The sequence below is a fragment of the Idiotropiscis lumnitzeri genome, chromosome 10 (genome assembly GCF_059441095.1).
Source record: "Idiotropiscis lumnitzeri isolate Australia: NSW breed Sydney's pygmy pipehorse chromosome 10, RoL_Ilum_1.0, whole genome shotgun sequence".
Taxonomy (NCBI): Eukaryota; Metazoa; Chordata; class Actinopteri; order Syngnathiformes; family Syngnathidae; genus Idiotropiscis; species Idiotropiscis lumnitzeri.
The window spans coordinates 15732415-15760133 of NC_142400.1; the positions used below are offsets into that span (position 1 = coordinate 15732415).

Consider the following 27719-nt stretch of genomic DNA (forward strand, 5'->3'; position numbering starts at 1 on the left):
TCACTGATGCTCTTTAAGGAAACCAAAGGAAACCTGTTCATTTTCTCCATCAATTTTTGTACTCCTATTAGGTGGAATGTATATTCTGTTGGCCGACTCCTATTACTTGTAGCACCTTGTAGTTGCATGTAACCGCAATGGCTTGCAACTAACTGGTACCAAGTTATATAAGTTGGAAGTGCACAGTGGATTAAAGTTCCTCTGTGGGCAAATGTAAATGTCTGCTGTTTGAGGATGTGCCTTCATGTGATTTTAAATGGAACAAATTTGTGCGACCAGGTTTCCTGCAATGTCAAAATCTAGTTTCATGCGAGCTTTTATTCCCGAACAAACAAAAAAAAATACATGTGCCCAAGGATTTTGTCAATTCTTCACTGTCTGGCTTTTATCAATTTTTCATTGAACTCATAAACATTTTTATTTATGGCATTCCATTTATTTTTGCTTTCCAGATTCAATGTTTTTAGTTTGGTACCATGTCAAGACATGATGACAAAATGTGTTGTTTTGAATAAAACAACATAAAATACTTCTTAAATAAAACAATCTTTTTTTCCCAAAACCTGGCCTTGCATCTGTTATTTTGTAAAGACACTTTACAGTATGATAGCTTTCAACTTTTCGGCTTTGCATCTGCTGTACTGTTGCCGTAATTTCATTCAGTTAAATAATTCTTGGCAGTCTGGGAGTGTTCTTGTTCCTGAATTCCAGGAAAGGATTCGGTATTTCAATAGAAGCCCTAGCTCATATTGAGCAACATAGTTTTGTATGCTGTAGTCTGATGTGCTTGCGGAGGAATTTTTCTTAGTAAATGGCTGAGTAAAACTAAAATATTTAGACTTGCTTTTTATAAACAACTTCAAATGACCTGATATAAACATGTACAGTATTGGGAAAAGGGTGAGCCAGTGTTCAAAGTAATGTCTCTATGCTGTACTCTAAACACCTGGTGAGGTATTTCTTTAATGCACTTAAAATCCATAAAAATAAATTAGGATTGGTTGATATTGTTTGATTGCGTAGTCAGTGGACACTATTCCTGCACCATGTGTCTGGTGAGTTCCACCCCAATGTATAGCATTGTATGTTTGTCAAGGGAAGAGCCCTAATTTCTTTTTTGCACAAGTTGGCCCAAACTCTATAACAAGTGTCATAAACCTATGGTGATCAACCCTACAGAGGAATTAATTTTGCCGGCAACATTTCATTAAGAGACAAGGAACCTCATAGGTGGAGGTCAGTGGTTTGTGTATAACAACATCTAAACAGTATTCAGTCCATTAGTTTTTGACTTGCCTCGTGAAACATCCAACCCCATAACACATATGGCTGAAAATGTAACCGGCACTACAAATAGTCCATTGCCGCAGTCTCCATCCATCCCATTGTGTCATTCTGCTACTTGATTGGCTATCTGCTCCAGGAGATGGGTCTCAGTGGGCATCTGCTCTGTCAAATCAGTGCTGAGCTTCCATACGCCAACTGTCCCATCTGTTTTTCCCACCGCAAGGAGGCCAGGGTTTTGACAGTTGAAGGCCAAACAGGTTGCAGCATGGCCAACGCCTCCTGGATCAATCGTGGCTGCTGGTCTCAGGGATCTGCGACTCAGATCGAATATTTGCACCTCACCTGGCGGAAGAAGATTGCTTATATTTAGACAGCTTAACATAAATGAGCACACCCATGGCCAAGTAAGCTTTTCATTCTTATTTGCGACCGAGATGGGACCTATGGCAATATCACTGCATGGTTTCTTTTTTAAATCTCTCTTAAATAATAGACTCAAACAATTTTCCTCACTGTCAATTAGCAAACTTTGCTGTCGGAGACTACACGGTATTCTTTATAGTTTTGAAGACTGACAGTGAGATGACCAACACTTTTGATTCTGTACCTTGTGCCGTGGCCACAGCAAAAAGCAGCGGTCTGGTTGGAGACCACTGTACTTTAAAAACATATGTGTCTGACACTCGAAGTGAGCGCAGTGGGTTGGTCTGCAGCAGAGAATGGAGGTGAGCCAGGCCGTCAGTTCCTGCACTCAAAAACAGGTTCCTAATTAAAACACATCAGCCCCGTATGAGTCACCAGCTATAGTTAGACATTGATTTAGTCACTGATACAACCCGGGATGTGTACCTGTGAAAAGGTGAGCAGTGTATGGAGTGGACAGGGCCGCTACCAGGCCGAAAGGAGAAGACGGCTGGGGCTCTCAGTGGCACACTGAGACATTCTGACGGGACCGCTGCTGGTGTCTGGGAGGACAGAGAGCATCGAAGCAGAAGGCCACCCTCGGAGCCTACTAAGAATGTGTCTGGGTCCCATGGAGACAGATCCAAGGAGGTGACACCCACAGGGCCGGTACCTTGGCCCTTTCAACAAAATACAATACCGTAAAACAGCCATTATATATATATTATATATCTGATTATTAAACAGATCATTAAAAAAACAATGGTTCATAACCCATTAAAGGCTAAATCAGATTTAAAAAAAGACAATATAATGAAGTCAGCAGTATCTTGTAGTCAGGCTACACACTTTTTGGTAGTTGCTTTGAAATAACTATCAAAGTGTTCCTTTGTCATGGAAGACAGAGTCTTACTTTGAAGCTGGAGCTGCTGGAAATAACTTGCTGTTGCACGAGCGCAAAGGCCACTTTCAGGACACATTTTCCTTGCTCCGAGCTCACTGTCCAAAGCAGGATTCTTCCCCCAGAGCATGCACTCACAACACCAAACTCTCCTTTATTCGGCAGGGGCACCCAGGTAACCTAAGTACACATGAACAAACAAAAACACAGCGACATTATGATGGCTTTATCATTCTACTATCCAGCTATAATAATTGTAAACAATAAATAGTAGTGATGGGTAAATGAAGCTTCAAATCTGCTTCATGAACCAGTTGTAGTATTTTTGGACTCCTGTAGGTGGCCCTCTCTGTTCAACATTGAGCTGAAGCAGACTGACTTGCCATTGTTTATTAACCCTTTATTTAAACCAACAGTGCCATCTAGAGGACACAAAAATACAACAACTGGTTCGTGAAGCAAATTTGAAGCTTCATTTTCCCATCACTCATAAACAGAGATGCTTTTTGTGGGTATGTGTATTTTTATGAGGAACAAAAATGAGAAGATCTTAATCTTAAATTTGTAAGTCCTGGGGACTCACTCACCTGACAAACAGGCTCTCTGTGGCTGTCTGCAGACATACCAGTTTGTGCCAGTACTGGATCTGTAGACTGACTGGTGTCCCAGATGATCACTTCCCCACTGTGTAAACCACCTGCGATCACAGCAACTCAGAGAATCACATACACGGTCTGTCAAATAATGATAATGTGTCATGTCGCAATGACGAACAGCCCGAGTCATATACCTGCCATGAGAGCGGGGTGCTTGGGGTGACAACACAGAGATGTCACTGGAGTCGCCACATCTATGACCAGATCAGCTTGCTTGGGGTTCAGACCTCCATGATCTATATTCCAGGTGCATATATATGACTTGTCATTGCTCCAATCACCTTCTGCCATCCTGCCAATCACACGGACATATTGCCTTCCTCAGCAAGTGAATTATACATGCATGACAGAAGCTCACTGCAGGAGAGCTTTTCAAACAAGGTTTGTGTTTCTCAGAAAGGTAGGGGACGCCAAGCTTTGAGTGATTTCTAATAATACAATGGGAAGCAAATTACCGGCCATAAGCACAGGCTATTACTGCACCAGTACAACTCCAGGACACACTCGTGACATGAAGATTTCGCTCCAGGGCCCTGGGATGTTGAAGTTGGTGAAGGCACAAAACCTTTAAAAATGGCAGAAGTAGCAATAAACATAAAGGTATGATATTGACGTGTCTAATATTTTACGATTCACCGGTTTACTGCTTACCATCTGATTGTGTTCTTCCCAGTTGACCTGAAAGCCATCAAAAGCATGACTCTTGGCATTTCTGACCAACTCTCGGACGACTGGGGCCTCAACTTGGTTTAGGAAGTCCTTCAAGCCGGACAAATGGAGCACACTGTGCGGGTCCTGGAGGAACTGTGTCGTTACATGATCTTGGAACTCCGTTTGAGTACTGCTGACGGCACTGGAACGAGTCTGCACCCCTGCTTCAGCACTATGAATTTCTCTGGTCTGACAGCCTCTCTGAGACATGTACACACATAAAACCACAAAAAGAGAAAATAAAGGAAATGCGTTATAAAAGTACACACAATGAATAGATGGTTGGTAGACAAATTAAAATTGTTTCTTTTTTTATGCTTTAATGAGTGTTGCGTTGGTGCGACATCTGATGACTCTGGCCCACATAAATTGGCTTTTTAAAAGGGGAAATCAACCCCCCCAAAAATATTTACAATAAAATGTTTTATACTCCTTTACCAGTATAAACAATGCACTCTAGTTAAGATTGTGTTTGTGGAATATGAGTAAACCTGCAAAATCCACCCAATTTTTGCCATCTCAGATGCCGGCCATTTTTTTTTTTTTTTTTTTTTTTTTTTTGATGCCGGCCATTTTGTCACTTCTGTCGACTGAAAATGACATCACAGTTGCTCAGGGCTCAGGTAACGACGAATCATGGCTCGCCCGTTTTCTGAAGCTGAGCCATTATTGGTGGGTGGATTTTACTGCTGAACTCATATTCCAGAAACACAACATTAATCAGAATGCCATGTTCTTCGACTACTGGGCATGCAAAGAACATATTCTTGTCAGGAAAATGTTTGGCTTGACTTCTCTTTTAACAAATTTGTTGGTTTGAAAATGGTTGGTACCTAACTTATCTGCCTGCCAAGTGACTCAGCCACTCATTTCACACAAAGTATTCCATGCACATGCCCTACTTTGAGTTTTCTTGTAGGTCTTGTGAATGTGTTGTCATTCTACATTACATTATGGACAAATCAGCTATTCTCCAGTCTTTTGTTTACTACAAGGACGTGCCTTTTGGGAAGACTTGTTATATCAGTAGAACGAAGCTGAAATGGAGATGCCAGATAAACCAAAGAGGAAAACTAAAGAGATTTATGGATGCTGTGAAGAAAGTCTTGCACAGATAAAATTCCCACCAAATGTATTGGAACAGCAAGGTCAATTCTTTTGCATATTGAAGACATTTGATTTCAGATCAAAAGTTGAACATCAGTGAAAAGCTCAGAAGTCCAGCTTTTATTACATGGTATTCATATCAACAATAGATGTGTTGAACAAATGAGAACAGAATGTTTTGTTTGAAGCAACCTACTTTTCAAGGGAGCAACAATATTGGAACGGTCATTATTAAATTAGAAGTGAATAACGTTTAATATTTAGTGGTATGACCCGTACTTGGAATTACTGCATTGATTCGGTGACACACTGAGATCACCATACTGTTACATTCTTCATTTGAAATGTGTTTTCCAGGAATTGTCTGTAACCTCTTTCAGTTCTTGTTTGTTTCTGGGGACTTTTCCCTTCAGTCTACTCTTCAGGAGGGTAAAATGGATGCTCAGTTGTGTTAAGGTCCGAAGATGGACTTGAAGAGTCTAAGTAGACCTTCAACTCTCTTAATTTTCTTCGAACTGTGGATTGTGATACTTTCACGCCTGCCCAGTGGAGATTGGTAGAGATGTCACTGACTGAGATCTTTTAGTGTTTTTTGTTCACCTGTCTCACACTGTTTCTGTCAACAACAGCTGTTGATACCTTTGGTCGACCTGTTTGATATCTGTTGCTCAGTACAGTATGTTTTTTTTCCACAAAACATTCAAAATTGTCCTATTGGCTATGCCCAAAATTTGTGCAATAGCTCTGATCTAGTCTCCCTTTTCATTCGGCTTCATAATGGTTTGCTTTTGCCCCATAGAAAGCCATATACTTAGCAGCAAATGCAGTGGTCACAGGGAAAACCGAAGTCAAAAAGAAGCACTATCTAATGTTTAAACAATGAGTCTAAAAAGCAAAACCTGAGCGACGAGAAACACCCATCAATGTTCCAATACTGCTCCTATTTTTCCAGTATTTAATAAAAGCAAAGGAATTGACCTTGCCGTTAAAATACTTTTGGAGAGGACTGAAGTTGGAGCTAGAGCACAAGATGCAGAGAACGGAAGAGGATGATTCACTGTGTGGCTACATGTATAGGATTAAATCGAAAGAGAAATGAACTTTCTGTTCAAATGCAGACTAATGACAGTGTTGTTTGTGCTAAATGTTTCCATGTAAATTAATCTCGATGCACACTGTAGGTTTGCAATTCGCACTGTGACCTCTTTGCCCATGCACTTTGCAAGACAACTGGTGCTTGGCTGTGCAGAACACTTCATTTTGTACTGAAATCTAACATAGTCGTTCTCACGTACCGACTCCTGCGCCGCCTGCTGGGATTTTCTCCAGGATGACTGGATACTAACTGACAGTTGTGCTTCGTCCGTAAACATATCAATAAATGTGATTGTGAAATGAAAAAACGAAACACTGGCCTTGACTACTAAATGTACTTCTCAACATCCGTCAACCAAAAACAATTTCTTCTTCTCACAATGTTGGAGGCCCGCAAGCATAAATTGGGTGCAATACTGCCATCTTCTGGTATTTTATTTACTTTTTGTTCTGTTCTTTTTTCCATGTATTTATTTGTTTCTATTCATTAATTTTTCTGTTCTTTTTTTCATTTATTTTCCTCTTTTTTTAAAATCTGTGAACAGGGTGCATACACACATTCAGTACAAAGCTATTAATACGGGTGGGGGGTTAAGAGAGAAAAAAGAGAAGCCAGGGACTTTTAAACCAACACATTTGTAAAAGAGCAGAAAGAAACCACATCTAAACCTAACCCTCATCAGACACTAACTATTTATTGTTGATAGATAGACATCGCAAACAAATTATTTGACTTTTAATTTATTTTACAGTTTGCAATTGTTTTCACGTTAAATGCTTAGATTCAAGTAAGCACTAATGTCTGTATATTTCTATTGTTTTTGTGAGTGTTATAAGTGTATGTAACACTGTAGCTGTGATGATAAATACTGAAATACCAATATAAAATCTTTACTCATTTGATGACTGATGAGGATGTCATTACTGTTTAGCTTTAATGGACTTTGATAAATCGGGTTGATAGGCAGTGATGTACATGTAAGTCAATTTGACTAGTAGAAATCGCTTGAGACAGACTAACAGAAAAAAGCCTTCTCTTTTGATGATACTCTCCCCCTTATTTTGTCAAACCTATATATTACGATTTAAGTTAACTTAGCAGAAAACAACTAACAATCACAGTAGTTACTTGTGGCAGTTTAGTTAAATAAGAAATACTTTCTTGGTTATTAGGGGGCTCATGTATCGCTGTAACTCACATATCGGTTTATTATGCGTGGACTTGATTGTAATATTATCCACAAAAATAATCAAATTATGTTTGCAAAATTATGTTAAAATGACCACATATAACCAAAGGTAATGTCCAGTGTTAATTCGATCTGAATTATTTCTTTGACTGTAAAACAGTTGCTACATGATCAAGCATCAAGTAAATGCAAGGGCTGGCTGATCCCATTGGATCGCTCCATTTTGCCACATCCAAAATGGTGCCGGCTTTGAAGGAAACTTGTATGGTCAATGCGGTGTTTACGAATACATCTAAGATTTTGCCTGACTCCTGAAGGGTCTTTTTTAAAGTCACGTCGCAGACCATGACGTAACAGACAACATACCCATTCCCTGAATAACTAGTTTTATTCAATACATTTACACCAAAGATATTTTGACCAAGAGTATATTGACATGTCCATGGTGTGGTTTCATGTTCATTGCTTAACGAATGTTTTATTAAAACACTAATTGTATGACTGTTTGTCATCAGGCATATACAAAGACACTTTCCCGCTTGCTTGCCGCTGCAGATGAAACAGTTGTGACTGTTGTTTACGTTGATCCCAATCGTTGTCTAGCAGAAAATGCACTTTTTACGCATAAGTGGACTGCCGTTAATGAATTTATAGTTGTCCGGATCCCAGTTGCTGTTATGGCTCTTCGTCCGGAGAAGGTCTCCGAGCTGAAGCAAATCATTCACAACCATCTGATTAAGGTGAAGACCCTTCCTCACCAAATGACAAGCGCTGTGCGTCTGCCTTCTGCGTTCTTCATAATTTAGCTTTAATGATCACACAAACTTTACAGCAGTTTCAAAACCGCGTCTTCAAATGCAAATAATTAAAAGCCTTCTGTTTAATATTTTACCCAACCTGTTGAGTCAATTGTGCAAAATAAATTAGACTATTTTAAAATTAAAAGTCAAGTTACTGACAAACACTATCAGAGTATAACGAACCTCTAATAGGACGAGCCACTCGCATGAGGATCGTTAAGAAATTCTTTATTATCGCATAGAGAGTGAGGTCTAGTCTTTTACCTCAAAAGTAAGAACAAACAAAACATGACACCTGCTGTTGTACTAGACCAGTGATTACCATCCTTTTTGAAATTGAGAACTACTACTAGTTGCTGATTAGTGTGAAGGGCTCCCAATTATCTTTAATAACGTGTTACACATAAATGTTGTTAATATCAACAACCAAAGAAGAAACTAATTGTTAATGATTTGTGTTATTAATTAGGAAACAGGTAAATATCAGTATGCCATACTTTATGTCTACACATCCCTGCCAGTGTTTACATTTTCAAATCATAACTTTGACAACATTCCGAGAAAAATCACAATGTCGCATCAGTGGTGACCTATTTTTAGAAGAGGCTTGCAGGCTGTTCATGTGGTCTTCTTTGGGGACTCCATAGTGCCTGCAGGCACCACATTGGTGACCCCGTACTAGTAGACACACTAATAAAATTACTGCAGGCGATTTGTAATCCGCTCCACAAGCATTTGGATACAAGTTATATTCAGTACCACCAATTTCCTTTCCTATTTGATACTGAGTAAACTTTAAGATAGTATTGTCGATACTTATCCAAAACCTATCCAATGACCCTTAATGTGTCAGGGGAAAGATTAGTGTACTGTATTTCTATTCATAGCTTCATCAAAGAAAAAATTTAGTTATTCATATTCAACTCGTAAGTGCATTGAATTAGCATTCATATTACACGTATTACTCCAAGCTGAAACCATGCTCGTATTTGGCTAAGCATGTGTCTAGTTTGAATACTTCACTCTCACAGCATCAGTGCTCTGTCATGCTCCGTGGCATGGCTGTTTGGAGCTGAAACAGCTCCACAGATGACTCAAGCTTATGCTCCGCCATAATGTCATTCTACAAGTCACTAGGTGAAGGAATGGCCGAGCAGCGTGGCGTACCACCATGCTTATGAATGACATACATACTCAAGTGGAAGAAAATCTACTTCCCACTAACTACATTGTCTTGACAAAATCTCAGTATTTTAGTTAACTTACAATTTGCTCCTGTGAATGATATACAGTGAACCACTGCATATTCGCCGTTCGGCACTCGCAGCTTCAAATATTCAGGATTTTTTATGGGCGTCAATTATTCACAGTGCCCCCACGGAGAATGCACTGTACTGTACATTATTTCTAATTGTGAATGTCTTGCTTGCAAAACTGAACTGTTCAATATGTCAGAGCAGTGAGCGGTGCATATTGACAATGACAGTAGGTTGTGTCTTCTGTGTTGAAGTGAATTTGCGTCATGATCTTTTTCCTTTTCCGTTGTCTCTGCATTAGATGGATATTCATGGTAAGATCCGAGAGGTGTTGTCTGAGACTTTGAGGGATGATCAAGGTACAGCGCAACAAGTGTTATCTGAGGCAGACTTTCTCCACGCGCTGCAGCGCAGAGGCATCATAGACGACGTGATGAAGGACCTTCATTTTTCACAGGTTGCCCCACATTCTTACTGTAATATTTGTTTTTTTCTTTTTATTCCGTTAATCCAACTGATGAATGTTCGATTTCTTAAACTTAAAAATCTACATTCTCATTGTCTTTTTGCACATCCGGCTTTGCTAGGTAGCACCTCCAAATATGGAAACAGGATCTGCTCCAAAATCCACCCCTCAGTTGACTAAGGAAGAAAACATTCGGGTTACAAAAAGTAAAAAATGTCAGCAAATAAGTCAAAATCAATGTGATACCTGACAAAGTATTGGATAATGAAACAGTTTCTGACATTGCAGGCAATATTGACCCATCAAGACGTTACATGTATTTGCAAGTGCTGGGTGGTAAGGCCTTCTTGGAGCACCTGCAGGAGCCGGAGCCTTTACCTGGTCAGCTGTGCTCCACGTTCAAATTATTCCTGCACTTTCGAAATCAGAGGTTTCACTCAAAGCCAGTGCCCTGTGCCTGTGACCCTGACCTGCAGGAGGGCTTTCTCTTCCAAATCCACATAGATGGCACAGGTAGATGGAAATGATGACTGCAATTGTGTCCTTATTACATCTCACGGCCCGCTGTGTTGTAGAAATGACTTCAAATCCGACAATGACTGCTGTCAGAGTGACAACATTTCTTTTGCTTCTGCAGGGGAAGGAAGTAGGATGGCTGATGCAACCACTATGCTGTCCATTTGTGATCCGGTTCACTTTGTGCTGATCAAGACGGACACCTCCAGTGAAACAGCTCTGGTCTCATCCTACTTCCTGGACTGGAGAACTGTCCTAAGTTCACCTAGCGGGAAGACATGCTTGGCTGTGGAATTGATGGGAGTGGGTGAGAAAACAATTCATATTCTTTTTTTTTTTCTTCTTTTGAAAGTGTTTTAAAGCATTAGGTCAACATTCTCAGGGCAATGAATCAATCACAACTGGACTATTGTGGTTGTCTTAGAAGACGTTTCATCTCTCACCTGAGCAGGCTTCATCAGTTCTCGGCTAGTTAGGAGAGCAGTTGCCTGAGTGTTGGTGGGAAACTCAACTATTTATCCTCCAAGTTCGAGGCACGTCACATGCAACAGGAACATAGTTTGTTCTTTTTGATGCTTAAACAGGACCTTGAAGTCAAGAATCAATAATTCATTAAACTATGATTAGGCTGTGATTTTTGAAGCGGTTTGCTCATATGTTTAATTATCTACATATTTCACTTTTACAATCCCATAATGCCAAATACTGACATAAAATGCACCTGAAAAATAAGATGGTCATTTCAAACTAAACTTGCTTTGCATTTTTCTTTCAGAATATTCAGAAACAAATTTTGTCCGATTTCTATTGTAATCAACCATCAGTATGATGTAGTGCATTTCTTTGGCATTACAAGTTCTAACCACTGTAATAAACGTGTTTGAAAACATACCTTTTGCCCCTATATGAATTCTCAACGTTATGTTGTGTCACCAGGAAGTGAATGCAAGTTGCCGGCTGGTGTTTTAACAGTCAGTCTTGAGCTCTATCCTCCTCTCACTGAAACACTAAGCGCTGACGTCATCAGCACGCAGGTAAACTACTCAAACAATAATTTTGATTCTCTATTTTTCCTATCCAGATGTTCATCTGTTTAACGATCCATCGATGCTGATGTCATTGGTGTGAGCCTACCTATGCATATTGATGACATCTTGTATTTGTTATTCAGCAATCAATAGAAAGGCAGAGGACAGCAGAGAAGGAGAGGATCTTCCTGGTTTATGCCAAACAGTGGTGGAGAGAGTTTCTGGAAATCCGGTCATCAAACCAGTCCAAAATGGTTAAAATCTTTGCACAGGTTTGCTCATGTTTACGCTGAATTTTTTTTTCATTTTCAATTTCATTTTAGTAACGTTTGGAGGGTGATTGTGTCACTACCCTGCTGGCGTTCTGTGTAATTCGCAGGATGAAAATGGCATCAACAGACCGGTATGCTCTTATGTGCATATCCTCCGGGCCGGCCGGCTGCTTGAGAGTCCTCGGCGGGCGGCCCGCTTTGTTAGTCTCCTGGCACATGAGAAGGCCCCGGTGGTGGGAGGAGGAGAGAAGCATGAGCAGTGGTGCACATTATTGGCTTTCCTGTGTCGAGGAAAGGTAATGTTGGTGTTTATTGCTTCAGTAAAATGAATTCAAGATGTCTCTTACATCCCCCATTCAGGCAATATGCACATATAAATAGTAACATTTATTTTATTTGTACAATCTGATGATGATATCTAAAAAAATCTCCTCATTTACAAATATACATCTTTGCAAGGAAATATAAGGGACTGATTTACACAGACAAGGTGGAATTGATTTAAAGCATTTTAATATTTAGATTGTAAATTTGTAATTACATCTTCAATTCATACTGACAGGGAGTTTTAATAATTTATAATTTTATATAATTCATTTTCTTCCTTGTCAGGTAACTAATGTTTCCAAAATACTCAACAGTAGTGCATAAATAATCAAATACTACTTAAGTGTAGTTAAATATGTGACACACCAGGAGTAAAATGACCAAAACATTTTTTTTTTAGTTTTGGTGTATTCCATCAAAAATGGTTGCCTCATAATTTGTATTGATGACAGCATTTCTGAGAAGGAAGATTTTGTGCAATTCTGCATTTTCCCGCTGATTTCCCAGACCGCCACAGGATAAATGTTTCCCGCTGCTCTGCTGTTTGGGCCTGGCAAGACAGACACAACATAGCTCTCACAAAATGGTGCTTGTCAGCTATGATTTATGACTTTCATTCCGAGGAAAATTAATTTTGCCTCATCTGCCCCTGCCTGTTCGGATGCTGCCGTCCATATTAGCACTACTGGGGAACATCTATCATTCTGAGTTGTCGTGAGCTCCAGCCAGCATACAGCCGCAGCAGTCAGCTCTAGTCACACCTCTTTACAGGAAAACATGTTCCAGGATAAATACAGTCGCTTACTGGCACTCACTGGAATGTAGCAGGCAGCCATTTAACACGACTATTGTGAAAATCAAACAACAAATGTATTGAGTGACTCCTCACCAAGGTCATTTAAGTAAACAAAATTACTAAAACTAAAATTGGAAAAAAATTCTGTTAACGAAATAAAATAAATACTAAAATGATTCAGAAAAACAAAAGCTAACTAAAACTACATTTTACATTTACAAAGCTAACTAAAATTAACTATAATTTTTGAGAAAATGTGCTTCGATTTCAAATTTGGCAATTAATTTTATACGCCAGCCTTTGATTTTAAAATCATTTATTTCGATATTAGTGGCATGGCCGTTTCCTGGAAAAAGAGGCGGTTGAACAGCCGTCTGGGAGCTGTAGTCCTCTTAATATTTGTCGCGCTGAAGCGACATCTTCAAGCGTCAGCCAATGAAAAATAGATGACCAATAACGTCGCACCTCGGAGACGACTTTGTGCATGGCGTTGGCTTTGAATGGTTCGCCTGCTCTTGACAGCCCGAAACGCAACGCTCAGTAATAAGTGATTTTCTTTTTTGCATCTTACATGAAAAAAAAATATAGTCCATAAAAAAAAAAATAATACAAAGTACACCGAGGCTTAATACTTCTCAGCAGAATTCAACCCACAAATCAACTTTAGAAGTTGGCAACTTGGCAAATAAGGATTCCTTGCTTTATTATAATTTGGGCGCATGCATGCCTGCATCTAACTTTAGACGCGGTATAAACGGCACTTATTGTCATTCAAAATCTGTGGATTGTTAAAACCATAAACTGTACCCGGTATTATCAAAATGTTTTGAAATAATATTTTTGTTGAATTTTCACTGCTAAATACTTACCATGGACTTTTTGTTTTAGTCGTGAACACGTGTAAAACACAAAACTACTAAATACTAAAATTAAACAGTTTTTGAAAAAAAATAAATAAATAAACTAACAAATCTGCCCTGAAAACTAATTAAAACTTCTTCTTAAAAATTCTTCTTTTAGAAAAAAAATCTGAAAATTTCTCGCTTACAGGTTTAGTACTGCATACGAGCAACACACTCCAGCAGCATTGATTTACAGGGCCCTGTGGCAGCTTTATTCAAATGAATCTTCAAAGTTAACGCTGTAACTTTAACAGCCCTTAAAAAAATCATTGCTTAGGACCTTAATGGTGTAATAATCCTCAAATTGATTTCAAGAGACTACCAGGATGTAAATAATGCATTTTAATGTCATTTGCGTCACCCACAGGGGGACTGTGAAGACCACTCAACCCTGTTGTGCAGTCTCTTGCTGGGCTTTGGCCTTGACGCTTATGTGTGTGTGGGCACCAAAGCAAAGGGGGTACCGCACACCTGGGTGCTGACCCGAGGTACTGACGGAAGTATAACTTTTTGGGAGAGCCTGACTGCACACAGGTTCGTTTCTACTCACGTACTAACAAAATCTCTCCGCATAACAGTCCTGCTTCTGTGTCCTGCAGTTTTGTCATCATAGTTTGACTTTGTGCTGGGATGGTGCCTTCAACAATAGGACACAAAAAGAACATTATAGATATTTTTGTCTTGTACTTTGTGAAAGGAGAGAGTGTAGTCCAAAGCATCCACAAGTATATTTGGAGGAAATTTGGGTAGTTATTTTTGAAAGCAACAGATTTGGTCAGCATTCCTGTAGTTTGTCAACCATATTTTCTTCATGAGGTCCAAAAATAGTACATTGTGGCATGGAGACAAAAAAGAAAATATTCCTAAAAAAAATAAAAAAATCACAATATTTTAAAATGAATAGATGTAAGAATAATTAATCAAGTAGGTGAAAATGGTGCATAAATGTTCAGCACATAATTGCAAACAGCTTTGGTTGCTGAATAAACATACTTTATTTGTGTTATTTATGTTTTATTTGGATTTTTAAAAAAAATCTTGATAATTTTTCACAGTGCTCATTTAAGAATGTGGCTCTATGCAAAGGGCATACCACTTACTAACGTTGAAAAAATTCATGCTCCACACAGAATTTTAATGATCCTTGTCATAGCCAGTGCTGAGTCACAATTTGTTTTAAATTAAATTTGGTGTTTCTAGTTTTTTTTCTTTCTCAGGACATTGAATTGATTGCAACTGGACTGCTCAGTTTGCCTTCTTGGATTCTCGGCTGAGAGGCGAAACAGTGCAGCCCAGTTACGCATGAGAAAGAAATTACCTGGATGAATGAGCATATCCACAATCATGTGTTTATATGTGATAATTAGAACTATGCTTTTCAAGTTGCAACTTCGCTCCTCAGTCGTGCTAATCAGTCTTTTAGTATGTTTGTAACAAATCTAAGCATGATAATTATTACAAATGTCTGTCTGATCAGATACCTTCATCAAGCTATCGACCCCGTTGCCCCTCCTTTGGCCCCCCAGCCTAAACCTTCATACCCGTACCGCACCGCGGGCTGCGTCTTCAACCACCAGAGCTTCCTGGCCAACTGTCAGCCCTCTGACGCGGTGGAGCTGTGTGTCTTCGACCTCCAGGTAAAGCAGTAGGTGTTTATTCTGAAGTTGTGTGGCTTCTTCTTTTTTGGCCCAACATATATCATTAATTCTTAATTTCAAGTTAGCCTAAAAGATCACAAAACACATTTTAGTTTTTTATTTAGAGTTTCACTTGAAAGAAATGCTTCATTCCTCTCCTTTTAGAATCAATCTCGGTGGAAAGCAATGAGTGAAGAGGCTCTGAAGTCAGTGTGCGACTCAGGCTCCAACATTTCTCTCCGCGCTCTTCCTCCACTCAGCTCGTCATCTCTCGATGCTGCTGCTGTCAGCAATCAGCTGGAGCTGGAGATGCGCTACTTGATGTCCGAGCACAGGAAGGTACGACAAAGCGTCTACTTTTGCATTTAGGAGTTTCAACTAATTTTTATGGTTCCGTTCTGTGGACTAAGTTACATTAAAACTCCCCAAAAGGCACACAAACAGTGGTAGAGATTATCCCAGATGAGCTGATGTTGAGCGTATTGTGGTTGTGTATCATCTTTCTCCTCCAGGACTTGAACCTGACGACTGCCTGGGATGACCACCTGTCCTACCTGCTGTCTTCAGCCTTGTCAGCCTATGAGATGGAACGCTGCACTGGCGTCTCATGTGGCAATGAGGAATTTCAGGATGCAGTAAGGAGGGCTGTCCCAGACGGCCACACCTTTAAAGGCTTCCCCATCCACTTCCTGCACCGCAATGCCCGAAGAGCTTTTTCCACATGCCTTAAGTAAGATTGGAAATTTGTTTAATACATAGCAACTTCAATTTTATAGCAGTTATGCAAAACTGAGTTGGAAATGATTGTCATCCTTACAAGAGGGCCTTAGTTTATGACGACATGCCAAACATTTCAAGGTACAAACGGCGCACAAATGACTACCTGTAGTTTCCGCAGTGGCCCAAGAATATGTCGTCATGTGACACAAGAAGGCCTGCTCTGTTGCTTACTGGTTTTCATTCGATTATTTGATGTATGGGCTAGAAGTGTTTTTCATTCTTATGTTTACTGTGATTATGACTTTATTTCTGTGTTAGTGACAGTCTTACATACATTGGGGTCGCAGCTGTAGGAAGTGAATGACATAACCTCGGAACCCCTGTAATTGTTAATGCAATGTTTACACTCAATTCCTGGTGGCCTCTGCATTCACCTCTCAGGCTGTGATTACCGTGGAGGCCTGGCAAAATTTTCAAGTTGTTAAAATGAGAAACCTGATGAGCTGAAATAAAACGGTATGAATGCTTTTTAACTTGACAATATGGAAAAGGACAAATTAAAACCTTGGGGCGGTCCAGTGTGTGATAGGGAACATTTAGCTTTGCTTAAAGCACAATTCTATTTGGATTACCTTCAAATTCCTCGTTTATAATCATATATTGTTTATGTCTGTTGTACTGTCTTTACTTTCAATGTTATTTTCTGAAGTTATTCACAGTCAGTTCTGTGTCTTGTGTTGTTGTGCAGGTCCCGGTTCTGTGAGGAGATAGTGTGTTGCCGCGGTGACCACGTGAGGCTGGCTCTTCGTGTTCGAGTCTTTATTTATCCAGAAAATGTATGTGCCGTGTGGTTCATGTTTGCTTGTAAATATCGTTCTGTGCTCTGACAGCCTTAGGTTGATGTGAGAACTATCAATTTACAGCACTGTGTATTGCACATTTTTATTGTATACATTATTATGATCGAGAAAGTCAGACTCAATTTTTTTTTTCATGATGAAACAGGTTTTTGTCCGGCTGTCTTTGCTTTTAATGCTTTCCGTCTATTGAAGTCTTGAACAATTTTATCTGTACTTTTGTTGTAAATAAATCTTTATACATTTTTTGTTTTGTCAGATAGATTTATTTAGACCCATACATAGGCAGTCCTGTGAATATTACTGCATACTTGAGGTGTAAAATTACAATTACAACAACTACTGTATATAAACGTACAGGCACATTGTCACAGCAGTGCAACAAATTTAAAAATGAACAGTAAACAGGTGATTGATGAACAGACATTATTTTAATGAGGAAAATGATGTGCATCATATGCATTAATCTTTCATAAACGCATCCACCAGTTTTACGGATACCAATTTTGGTTAATGTGTGGATCAGATAATGGATGCAGAGACTTAATAAAAGGGACGTCTAATTGTAACACCTGACTCGTGCACTAGATGGCGTGTTAGGATAAAGTTGAAAAGCTCAGCTATGTGGCAATGATACTCACGGTGCTTTTAGTCAGGTGGCTTTATTGATTGATTGATTTAAACAGTCTTTATAATTATTTATATGGCAGACTGGCTATCTTTAATGAACTCTGTGCCTCTGCTTGAAAATTAAATACTTCAAAATGTAAAAGCATTGACAGCTTTGTGGTTCAGTATCGGGTGAGTGTCTGATGCTCGGCCTTCAATTAAATCTTTTATTTTTATATTTTTTTGGTCTGCTTTGTTTTCCAAAGTTATATTGTGCGGCACTGTTTTCGGTTCAGGGGCGTTTCCTGACAACCCAGGTCAAATTCTAATAAACATGTCTGTCAGGGTGGCCAATTAATTTCCAGTTTTACTTTCTAATTTGCAATTCTGCCTGTGCCCCTGAGTTGTTGAACACGAGGATCAGTTGGGAGGCTTGGAGAGAGAAAAAGAGAGCTAATGAATAATTTGATTTCTCCTGAATTAGTCACAAACACACCTAAGCTCCACAGGAAGAATATATAGCTCCGGAAGTGTTTGATGCTGGGAATGCAGGTTAGTTTTCAGCTCATATAAATCAGCAGTACTGAGGTGTAATTGACTAATGGGGCCTGTGGGATAGCAGCTGAAATGGGAAGTAGGGGCTATGGCGGTTCCTATAATAACCATCACTCACACCTTACATTCTGCTGGCATGCAACGCTTGCATTCCTGTGAGACATCTTTGTGGTCGCAACACCTTTAAAACCGATGCACATTGGTGCCGACTTTAAAATGGATACACGTCATTCCTCAAACCGATCGCCTGAACGTCATAACGTATAGACTGCATTGTAAATTAGTCCACAATATTTTGTCATGACCAACTTAATGTCAAATGGAAGATAAAGTTCTCTCGTTTTACCTTGTGCATTTTGAGTTGACACATTGTTTTTGTGTACTGTTATTTGCTGGATGAGAATCCTGCATCGCCACTTGATAACTTCTTCTTTTTAACAATGACCTTATTTGTAATGGCTTTTGTGGATTTTTTTAGTCCAGCTCACACACACACACACACACACCCACACCCACACACTCACAAAAGCCACAGAAGGCTTTAAGTGGATTTATTCTCACATCTGAAACATGTAAGGATTTGTAAACATTAGAAGATCTTTGATAAAGTAGCATCGATTTTACACAAATTATGGTTTCATGCATTGTGTGGACAGGCACGAGGAATTGATGTCAGATGTTTATGAAGCCCCATTTAGTATCCTATTTTTTTTTAATTATTCACTTTTGGAAGGGTTGTTAACAACACTCCTCAGTGATGTGTGACATTGAATTTTTTACATGAAGTGTCATGAGTTACCACAATTACACACTCCCACTTACTAAAATCACAAAGCTGCTGGTAATTTTGTGAAACACAAACTATACTGCATGAAACTGGTTCATTTATTTCCCGTGTGCATTATTTTTCCGACCAAAAAAGAATACCATTTACTCCCCAAATGTTCCTAATAGCTCATTTTCAAAATGATTCCAACCACAACCCATCTATTGAGGACAGCCGCAACATGCAGAGGAGTACTGAGACTATTATTCCCTTCACTCGTTCCAATGCATTTTGTCCATTTAGTTTTTAAGGACCAAAACAATTTTTTGTTATTTTTATTTTTACAAATTCAAGGATGTGTACAGTTTAAAAGACTACCCCATACAAGACACATATATGATCTTCTTTGGAAGTGTTATAAGATGTTAATGAGTACTTTACCTCAGGTGGGTTAACCTCAAGTGCAAGTATCATCTGGACATTTAGGCTGACGTGACTTTTCACTTGGAATTTCAAGTCCATTTGAATGACTTCTTTTGTTATACCATGGTTTATTTTAATCAAATATTTCAAATACTAATTATGTCCAAATTTTTTGACTGCAGAAACTAGGTGCGTGTATTATCATTTTTATTTAAGACCATCTGAATGAATGTTCTATTGTGTCATAGTGACAATATATTCTGAATTTTGACCTCCAGATCGAGTGAATATGCGGTAATTAACTCATTCACTACCAATGACGGCTAAATACGTCAAAAATTTTCTTTTTTTTTTTTTTTAATTGGCTGGTAGTGAATGAGTTAAAATTAATCATCTCATCACCTTTTCCCTGGGAAACACCACCACAAGCCGGAACTAATTTTCAAAGTAATAATTAGGCCGTACCTGCAACTCCACATCATGTCATGTGTTATATTTCTTCCACTCTTCGTACCACCCGCCAAGTTTTTGCTTTGCTTTCTATTCTCTGTCTATTTTTGTAATGTAAAAATTCCTGCAGGGGGTAAAGGAAGGAGTGGGTGGCAGACGAAGGGAGGAGCAGTGGGCACTGGAGAGAAAGGCGTTGCATGGCCTGGAGCCTAACTAGTAATAAAGTCATTAATTCAGCTGATTAAGTTGGCCTTTGGGTTAAGGAAAAATCATATCCATCTCCCCGTGAGATGTGACTGGGGAAGCACAGGAGAAGGAGAAGCCAGCTAATTAGTGTTGAAAAACAGAGGGGGTAGGGTAAGAGAGGGAGATGAGAGATGGGAGAGAGGTACAAATGGAATGAGAAAGACCCTGTATGTGTGCGTTGGAGGGAGGGGGGTGGGGTGCAGGTAGGTGTTTGGAATGAACTACTAATGAGGCATGTTTGGGGTGAGGGAGTGACGAGCTCATCAAAACACTCGCCTTCCAGGCGTAGCATTGCCCTCAAAGAATGAGCCTGCTTACCTTTGAGCCTGACGCTGCCACTTAATGATGTGAAACAAGAGCGAGAGGGAAAAGTCAGGTTGAAATGTCAGTTTGCGTGCAATCTAATGAGGTTATTGTTGGGTGCAAGAAAAGAAAGGAACGCTGCAAAAAGCCGATGCGGTCTGGATCCAAACGCATCCCACTGCCCCCCCTCTGAGAGGAACCAGCATTGATCAGTTTGCCTTTTTTTTTTTTTCAAAAGTGGAATGACTGAAAATTTGAAAACTTCACTCGTTAGCATCATTTGACACTATTCTGCAAATCATTCCAATGAGCAAACACACTACCTTGAGTGCTGTCAAGTGATTTTTTTTCTTTTTTTTACAAATTGATCCCATTAAATTTCCATGATAAATTGCGATTATTCACATTTTTCAACTACTATTTTTTGTCAAGCCTGTAACAGATATTTACTTGAATAATATCTAGTAATGAATGCAAAATATTTAATTCAAAGACTGTTCGAATAGCTTTCTTTGATTCTTGAATACGATCTAAACGGAGACATGTTTCTAGACATTTTTGTTAGAAACATTTCTCAAAACTTCCCACAAGCGCCACACTCCAGCAGTGTTGGTTTGCAAAGCCCAGAGGTAACTTAAGCAGGGTGTTTTGTTCTGAAATGAAGTGCAAAAGATATACAGCTAATATGGTAAATATGCAATTTATTTTTAACTAAATCTCACTGAGTTAAAATATTTAACTCTGTTGAATTTTTTTATATCAATCTCCAGAGTTAATGCTTTAATTTTGACAGCACAAACTACCATATTTGAATAAACAACTGAATTGTGTTTTTAAAATAATAACTCTTAAGTTAATCTTTCCTTATCTCTGATTCCAATGTCATTTCTGAACCTACTGCTTTGAGGGGCAACCATCTTGTCTACTGCTGGGGTGCATCTGATTACATGGCTAATACTGAGAGAGCCCTTTGTCAGTATTTACAAAAGCAGAGAAAGGAAGAGGAGAGAGTGACTCTCTTGGCTGTATTTTACACCAATTCAAAAGAGTCCATTAGAAGAGTGCCGTCGTCTTTGGATGCACACGGACAAACAAATGTGCATTGTGGCATTAGCCCAATAACCTTGGCCACTGCCAATGAAACAGTGGTGAGTCCAAAGGAAGACAGTGATTGTTCTCATTTTGAGTTTCCTCTTTGCCATCAATAACTTGCTTTTCTGGCATGTTTTGTTCAGTGGGTTCATCTGATTACTATAGGGCCAAGTTCTCCACATAATGTTAACTTTGGCTTTATTTAATAATAAATGAATAAATAAATAAACAATAAACCAATAAATAAATAAATAAATAAATAAACAAATAAACGAATGAGTGAATGAATGAATGAATGAATGAATGAATGAATGAAAAAAAACTCGAATCCTTCAGTTTTCTATAGCTTGTTTTAGAATGTCAAGTGATGCCAGAGATGCGGATCACATTGTCATGATTTGTATTTGTTATTTTTGGTTTAGTATTTGGTTTCATCTTTTGGCCTTGTTCATGTGTCTTGTCTCGTCTTGTCTATTGTTTCCACCTGTGCTCGTTTACCCAAGCCCTAGTGTTAACCAATCCGGTCCTTCCAACCCTCCGTGTCTTGTCCAGGTGCTCCTCGTTGTCTTGTCAAGTTGTGTGTATTTAGTTCCCTGGTTGCGGTCAGTTCTTGTTGGTTCATTGTCATTGTCATTTTAAGTGTCGCTTGTCCCTGTCGCTTGTCCCGATTGCCTGTGCCTGTTGCCAGTTCCTGTCGCCTCTGCCTGTAGTTGGTTTCCTTTCGTTAAGTTTTTCCAAGTTCCTTGTTTGCCTTAGTTTTCTGTTTAATAAATGCCCTTTAAGTTACCCCTGCCTGGCTTCCCTGCGTTTGGGTCCTCACCTTCCTCAACCTTGACACACATATCTATATTTAGTTGATCTCATCCAGTGAGAGTAATAAGTAAGCAAGAGTTGTGACTGATTATTCTAAGGAGACACAAGATTAACATGCTAGGCATGTTGGAAGGCTTAAATGTGCAAAATCTAAGTGGACAGCCAATGAACTGTGATGCTAACAGAAGCAGAGATGTGAGGGAGCCATAGAAAGAAACCGTGGTTGTGGTCCAATTGGCACTGAGAGGGAATAAAAGAAAGAGAGCGAGGCTCCCAGCTCAGAAGATCAATAAGATCAATACCATGAAAGAAATCCACATAGCTTTTTGGGGAAAGAAAAAAAAAAAAAAACATAAAGGACTCTTTAGAAAATAAATTGACATGCAGGCGACATCATGCACTTCACTTATTTGCTTTTCAACCCCAAAGCAGAGGCTGGAAAAAAACAGATGGGAGATTTCTAAAAGAAATTGTTCCAGCAAAATTGTCGTGCTCGGTCTGGTTTATATCTTCCTTACTGCCCGTGTAAAGAGTTTACGCCTGCAATTAGGATTCATATTTTCAGGGGATTTTTAATGCAATTTCAAAGGAAGAATTAATTTGCAGTCAGCTTTAGTATTTTTAATTTTTCACAATTTCACACACCTCCCTTGACAGTAATTGCTTCAGAGTTATGAGAAACCCTCCCATTTGGTATTCAAGTATGCAGCAATGTCTTTTGGCGGTTGCGGCGCTTGTTAGAATTCATGGATCGTACATTGTCTGACAGTAGAAAAACAACCCCAGATTCCGCTTTCGTATCATTTCCTTTCAGGAATTCTATAAAGGCAATAAGAACGCGGGGGTTAAGATTCTGCATATCAGAGAGAAATCTCTGCTCATAGTTCACGAAAGGTGCTCTGTCCTGTTTAGCACATCAAAATGTAAATGGCGTCAACATAAAGGCTGGAATTCTAAAGTTTTGTGTGATATTCATCTTTTGATCAGAAACCCAAATGTCGTCAGTATGCAACAAAAAGAAAGGAATTGTCATAGCCGCTCCAGTACTTCTAGAAGGGACTAATGGTGGGATACCATTAATCTTATTAATTCTGCTTACAAACACAAATTGATTAGTGCCATTTTGATTCGAACTAACATCAATCAGTTGGCTACATTCAAGTTTTTAAATGACTCTTTGTCAATTCAAACGTTTTCATTTTGGGCCTCTGGGATATTTCCCTCTTTTGTGGTTTTGGCTAGATCAGGCAATTGTAAACTACAGGCCAGGGGCCACATGTGGCCCGTTGAATGTTTTAATCCGGCCCACCGAACGTGAGAAAAATTATATGAATACATTTTGTTAATGTTTTATTTTCCCTGTAATTCCAATGTATCCCCCACTAGAAGCCACACTCCAAGACAGATATTTTGTTGTAATGCTTTTGTTCATTTTCATTTAAAAATTAAATAATGTTTTCTCTTAATACTAAATCTATTTTTTCCTCTGATGAGGTTACCAAAACACTCAATCCACCTGCTCCTGGTCCGGCCCCTCTGTCAAATTTTAGAACCCATTGTGGCCCACAAATCAAAAAGTTTGACCACCCATTGTCTGATCATCTTTTGTGTTTTCCTTGAAATATTGCACGCATAGATTAAGGGAAACATCAAGCATCACAATTTAGGACAGTTCTCAGGGGTCATGTCTGTGACTTGTTTTCATCCATAATGACAAAGGAATCAACAATTATATGAGTTAATACACCATTATTCTTGACTTGTTTAAATGAGGCCGTTTTAAATGCCGACTCCGTCTTATGAAATGAGCCAGCTCCCATCCCGCTTATTTGCTGCTGGCCAATGGGGAGCTTTCTTTCCAATGACGAGCAACGGGCTGGATCTTGCTTGGCCAGCGTTTGCTTGTCTCTATTTCCAAGTTGCTCGGTAGCCGGCTGCCTCCTTTTACAAGCTGTAGCTGAGCTCACTGTGGAAAGACGAAAGACGAGAGCTCCTCGAAAGAATGTCAGAATATTTCAAAACGTTGAGGCTGTAGTTATACATGCACACATTATACACTGCACTGTTTGTATGTGGCACATAGACATGTTGCTAAACACAAATACCCCCACGACATCAACTGCCTCAGCACCTCCACTGCTGACAACTTTACAGAGCAATGAAATAAGCGCAACAAATGTCAATACATCTTTCTTGACCTTTTGCAAAGATACCCCTAGATAATTAGCCCCTTCACTCACTCACCAAAGAAATTTGATTGCATTGTCACTCATGAAAGCAACATTACCATCACCAATTACAAGCGGTGCAGATGGGATTTTTGAAGTGAAGAGGTAGAGGGTGGGGACCCACCTTACAAACATAACACTTATACATAATTTGTGATGTATAAGCTTTTATAAGGTCTAACCTAAAATAAAAAAAATTCACCTCTCAACAACCGGATGTCCTAGAAAAAATTGGAATAAAAAATATAAAAATATAATAATAATTAAAACAAAATAGCACAAGAAAACAATATGCATTTGTCAAAAAAACAATTATATATATATATATATATATATATATATATTTTTATATATATATATATATATATATATATATATATATATATATATATATATATATATATAGCTATGAGAAGAAAAGGAAAAATGGCAGTAGAACTCAAAAAAATTCTAACATAAAATCACAGTCCAGCAAGACTTGAGGGGAAAACTAAAACTTGCAATAAGTCAGCTTACTTTGCTGGCAAAACATGTGGTTCATCACATGTGAATGCTGGGCTGCCAGGCGCTTCTTAAAGAGGCACAAGGCTTCCATGAAAAGAACTCAGATCAGTAGTGACAACACATTTGTAGGCCATTCTAAGCAAGTGTAGAGATACGCTCAAATTGTTTTGCGTACTTTGTGGGAGAGCCAGAGTAAAGGACGTGTCTAGTAATCACAAATCATGCAACTCCAGTATGCAGCAAGGGGGCTAATTGACAAGTGAGAAAATAGCCGATCAACATGCAATGAGCCTGTGTGTGCTCTTCATCATCAGCATCACACATTAGACAACAAAAAAAAGGTCCAGCATTCCACAAATCTATACATGCGGAAAAATTTTATATTTGCCACAACAACTGAAAATTAAAAAAAATGAGTCCATTTTTTTTTTTTTTTACCCAGCAATAATGAGAAGAATCTGGTCTACTACTGGCCCTGATGTTTGGGGACAAAAGGACATCAGCAGTTAATAGAACTTTTTCCCCTGATCTTCCCAGGGGAATCCAATTACAGCACTGTTTGGAGATCAGCGAGATAAGTGTATCTAAGAAAAAACAATCAGAGCCTATCTGATTCCCCTGCTTTACCAGGATGCGTCCATGTAATGAAGTCGCTACTTTCTCCTCATTCCTCTTCTTTTGTTTTAATCTCCATCTTCTCATTGCTGTGAATCTGCTTTTCGTCTTTTCTTTCCAATATATTTATCTTCTCTTTGTCTTCAACTCATGTTCATCCTCAAATGACATCAATATTTTTTCCAGTGCTAATACGTTAGTCTCTTTTCACACATCTCTCTTTATTTTCAAATTCATTCTTGTTCATATCACATTGCCACAGGAGATAGCTATGGTGAGCCTGAAGATGGTGCACATACACAGTAAACTGAGCAAAGCCAAGTGGGCGTTCTCGATTCAGTAATGAAAATATCACAAGAGACCCTTTGGGTTGTCGTGACCTTTGGTGAAAGCTACATTTTCGCCTCGCTTGCCTGCTCTTTTGTAAAATGCCGCCCCCACCCCCGCCCCCCCACACATACAGCTTCACCCACTCCTTCCTTTGCTCCCGGGCATTGTGGCTCAGCAACTGCAACGCCCTAAAAGCTTGTACATCCATACACAGTGTAAATAATTCATCAGTGACAGTAAAGCTGAACAGGAAGGATTGCCATAGCCAAGGTGGAGAAGTTGAGGTCTGATGAAAAGACCTGTGTTATTACTACCAACTTTTAAAAATGACAACAAATAATTTAATGGCCTTTAAGTATTGGCATGAGAATGAACATATGGGATGTGAAATTGTCCCATTGAATACATAATTAGGAGCCAGAAAATGCTTGTGAAAGAAAAATGTTGAATTTCCATGGAGGAAAAACCATCTACTGCAACCTATCAAAATACATGTTCCCTATGAACGCAGAAGCGCTGTGGTGGTTTCTGAATTATGTTATCACTGCTGTCACTCTTGACTGCTGCTCCATAAATGGAGAACAGATGAATGCATTATTGGCACCATTATGTTCAAATGTCAACATGTCACTGTGGTATACAAAGAGTAGCACAGCATGTCCTGTCTGTGATTCTTTGTCGAATGCATTTCCTCAACCACATTTTGCTGTCCTGGATAAAAAAAAAAAAGAAGAAAAAAACCACCACTTATCCTCGTGTTTTTCTTTTTTTATTTTAAGGACTTGTGCATTGTAAATCAAAAGCAATGTTTTGGCATCTCATAATATTGGAATACTCCTTTCGATAATTCTGTAAGGTGTAACCGATATGCAGTTACATAGTGAGAATACCAGTACTCACTTCAACTTTATTTTTATCCTTAGACCTAAATATTTTTATCATTTGATTTACAGCATTTGCAAACAACCACTCCTATCCTGAGCAAGTTCTGAAATGACTCAAAATGAACTGGCGTTATTTGACTAATGTCGTATAAGAGCAAAATGTCCATATGGCGACGCCACAAGGAGGCTACTTCAAAAAGAGCCTACAGAAAAGTGAAGTTGAGATATATGGTTCCTTCCCAGAATTTTATATATTTAAATTACGATAAATCGTCTGTTTCAAGCCATCTGTATTTATTCAATCTCAGTGACCTATGGAGATTGATCACTGTTTTACATCACTTTCCCTCAACTGGACAACGTTTTTTAATATTGATCATTGGTACGCCACCAATGACTGGTTGTCATTAATCTTATCCAACAAGCTTGCACAGCAACAGTTGCACACCAGGAGAGAAAACAAACATTTTTTTCTTACTTCATGAAAAGTGTCCGTCAAAGTCGATGTGCCGGGTCAGGCCCGCGGTCCATATTTTGCCTAGTTTTCCCGAAATGAAGAAAAACGATGATGGACTACTGTTGTAAAACTTAGTGTGAGAGACACAATACATCAACTCAACTTGAATGGCATCAATGAACATTTGACTGAATTAGATAAGGAATTAAATATTGAAGACACTTATCCCATGCTTGAATTCCACCCTGGCAGCACGGCCAAACATATTGTGAGATAACAGTGCTTTATTCCCTAGTAGTTACTCTCCATTACTATGTAATGATATTCATGAGCTGGGCCCACCATACGGCTGTGAGGATGTTGTATGTGTTTCATGCTATAGATCCAGCAGCCTCTCCTCAGGGCTATTTGGGTGAGGCCTAATGACCGAGGCCCAGCCAATCCCCCCGAGCCTTGAGCTGCACTTTCCTTTGTAGGGAGACGCTCTGATGAGGCCTTTGAAGGAATGTCACACTGGT

The 27719-nt window shown here is 39.1% G+C and overlaps 2 protein-coding genes across 3 annotated transcripts; one reads left to right on the top strand and one right to left on the bottom strand.

Moving 5' to 3' along the window:
* Position 1: 1 nt before the first annotated feature.
* On the bottom strand, positions 2–6537 carry dync2i2 (dynein 2 intermediate chain 2). The gene is made up of 9 exons (XM_088306824.1): positions 6360–6537; positions 3898–4158; positions 3702–3811; positions 3381–3538; positions 3178–3287; positions 2603–2770; positions 2137–2369; positions 1895–2052; positions 2–1629 (listed from the first exon to the last, which is right to left on the bottom strand). Exons 1-9 carry the CDS (start codon positions 6435–6437, stop codon positions 1391–1393), a joined length of 1515 nt encoding a protein of 504 aa, XP_088162950.1. The 5' UTR covers positions 6438–6537; the 3' UTR covers positions 2–1390.
* A 1355-nt stretch (positions 6538–7892) lies between these two features.
* On the top strand, positions 7893–17172 carry cep76 (centrosomal protein 76). 2 transcript variants are annotated; one of them, XM_088306977.1, is made up of 13 exons: positions 7893–8089; positions 9707–9862; positions 9993–10086; positions 10160–10384; positions 10509–10694; positions 11324–11421; positions 11559–11687; positions 11795–11983; positions 14080–14246; positions 15190–15349; positions 15515–15688; positions 15862–16079; positions 16818–17172. In XM_088306977.1, the coding sequence occupies exons 1-13, from the start codon at positions 8027–8029 to the stop codon at positions 16954–16956; spliced, it is 1998 nt and encodes a 665-aa protein (XP_088163103.1). In that variant the 5' UTR covers positions 7893–8026; the 3' UTR covers positions 16957–17172. The 2 variants fall into 2 exon arrangements, with proteins under 2 accessions (XP_088163103.1, XP_088163104.1); XM_088306978.1 differs by having other exon boundaries at positions 7904–8089; positions 9993–10077.
* Positions 17173–27719: the final 10547 nt, after the last annotated feature.

What these genes read in the sequence shown, in the direction of transcription:
- dync2i2 (XM_088306824.1), bottom strand. Translation starts at nt 6,437, where the DNA reads ATGTTTACGGACGAAGCACAACTGTCAGTTAGTATCCAGTCATCCTGG. An exon ending in ATAGCCTGTGCTTATGGCCG is followed by an intron (nt 3,539 to 3,701) that starts GTAATTTGCTTC and finishes TGTGATTGGCAG; the next exon opens with GATGGCAGAAGGTGATTGGA. An exon ending in GCACCCCGCTCTCATGGCAG is followed by an intron (nt 3,288 to 3,380) that starts GTATATGACTCG and finishes CTGTGATCGCAG; the next exon opens with GTGGTTTACACAGTGGGGAA.
- cep76 (XM_088306977.1), top strand. Translation starts at nt 8,027, where the DNA reads ATGGCTCTTCGTCCGGAGAAGGTCTCCGAGCTGAAGCAAATCATTCAC. An exon ending in AGGACCTTCATTTTTCACAG is followed by an intron (nt 9,863 to 9,992) that starts GTTGCCCCACAT and finishes CGGCTTTGCTAG; the next exon opens with GTAGCACCTCCAAATATGGA. An exon ending in TGTGGAATTGATGGGAGTGG is followed by an intron (nt 10,695 to 11,323) that starts GTGAGAAAACAA and finishes TTGTGTCACCAG; the next exon opens with GAAGTGAATGCAAGTTGCCG.